Source organism: Rhagoletis zephyria, unplaced genomic scaffold, assembly GCF_001687245.7.
Source record: "Rhagoletis zephyria isolate East Lansing unplaced genomic scaffold, Rhagoletis_zephyria_1.1 Rzeph_scaffold_00030, whole genome shotgun sequence".
Classification (NCBI taxonomy): Eukaryota; Metazoa; Arthropoda; class Insecta; order Diptera; family Tephritidae; genus Rhagoletis; species Rhagoletis zephyria.
In genome coordinates this window covers 819,417-821,084 of record NW_016157114.1, presented here as the reverse complement: position 1 = coordinate 821,084, position 1,668 = coordinate 819,417, and the positions used below count along the sequence as shown (strand labels likewise).

At 43.4% G+C, this 1,668-nt stretch overlaps 1 protein-coding gene across 1 annotated transcript; it reads left to right on the top strand.

Moving 5' to 3' along the window:
* The first annotated feature begins 1,169 nt into the window (after nucleotides 1-1,169).
* LOC108364056 (uncharacterized) lies at nucleotides 1,170-1,668 on the top strand. Its single transcript, XM_017617612.1, has 3 exons — nucleotides 1,170-1,238; nucleotides 1,316-1,573; nucleotides 1,621-1,668. The coding sequence occupies exons 1-3, from the start codon at nucleotides 1,170-1,172 to the stop codon at nucleotides 1,666-1,668; spliced, it is 375 nt and encodes a 124-aa protein (XP_017473101.1).

Here is a 1,668-nt window from a genome sequence, read left to right as displayed (position 1 = left end):
GGTGGTCCATTCGGAAAGTCCAATTTTGGGCAACTTTTTCGAGCATTTCGGCCGGAATAGCCCGAATTTCTTCGGAAATGTTGTCTTCCAAAGCTGGAATAGTTGCTGGCTTATTTCTGTAGACTTTAGACTTGACGTAGCCCCACAAAAAATAGTCTAAAGGCGTCAAATCGCATGATCTTGGTGGCCAACTTACNAAACCGGTATGAATCTGGGCTGATTTGGAAAGAAAACGTACAACCGTTTCCACCGAGTTTGGATATGGCAGTCCGACGACTAGAAAGTGTTGAGAGGAAAATGAATAGTTCGTCAAGCAGACAGAGACTACCAGAGGTTTTTATGGAGAAATGGCGAGTCTTTAAACCCGATTGAGACGTATGTTATGGAGCGATTGATTTTTGGCGCCACATGCTCGCCTACCGTTGCACAATTTGTTAAAAATTGTAATGCTAGCAGATTCTGGAAGACATCAACGCGAGCTGTTAAAGGTATCGTTGAGAAGCACTACGTCGACGATTATGTTGACTGTTTCCAGAGCGAACGATAGACGTTGTCAAAGAGGTAATTTCCATCCACTAGCAAGGTGGTTTTGAATTGTCTCAAATTCTAATGCCGTAATGGAAGCTGTTAGAAGCTCGGCGAGCGAAAATCGTGTTTCTGTGAGTGTTGAAGGAAATATTGAAAGAATACTTGGTATGAGGTGGCTGCCAAAACCAGATGTTTTCGTGTTCACTTTGAAATTGAACAAAGTGCCAGGAGATATTTTAGATTTCTCTCGTAAACCTTCAAAGAGAGAGACCTTGGCTGTTAATATGTCAGTCTTTGATCCGTTCGGGTTTTTGGCAAACTACATGATTATGACAAAGATTCTGATGCAGAATATATGGAAAACCAGTATTGACTGGGACGACCCTATAACGGACGAGATCTATCGTTGGTGGAAGCTGTGGCGAACCGAGCTGAAAAGAGTGGAACAAATTCGAATCGAACGCTGCTATTTTGCAAATTTTGAGAGAGCGTCGGTGGAATTGCACATTTTTGCAGACGCAAGCGAAGAAGCACTTGCAGTTGTATCGTACTGGCGAGTGGTTGATAGCGGCAAGGTGAAGGTAAATTTCGTCGCTGCAAAAACCAGCTGTGCACCTACTCGTTTTCATACCATTCCCAAAATGGAACTACAAGCTGCAGTTATGGGAGTTCGATTAAAAGAAAGCATCATCAAATGCCACGAAGTCAACGTTAGTCGATGCGTGTTTTGGAGCGATTCCACACAGTAATTCGATGGGTTAGTTAAGATCATCGTTCTTACAAACAGTACGTCGCTAATGGAGTAGCAGAGATTTTAGAATACAGCAAACTCAACGACTGGCGATGGTGTCCAGGTTCGTTAAACCCTGCGGACGAAGCGACGCGAACAAAAATACCACCAACTCACAATAGTAAGTGGATAAGTGGTCCAGACTTTCTGCATAAAGACGAAGAGGAGTGGCCAGATAACTCGGACATGCAGAGCTCTGAAGACCATAGCAATGAGGAGATACGAGCTAACTACTCAGCCTTCGCAACCCATCGGGTATGTTTTTTGACAACTCGAATTAACCGCTTTTCAAATTTTCGTAGACTGAAACGTACGATGGCGTGGGTGTGGCGATTTGTAAAAAATCTTAA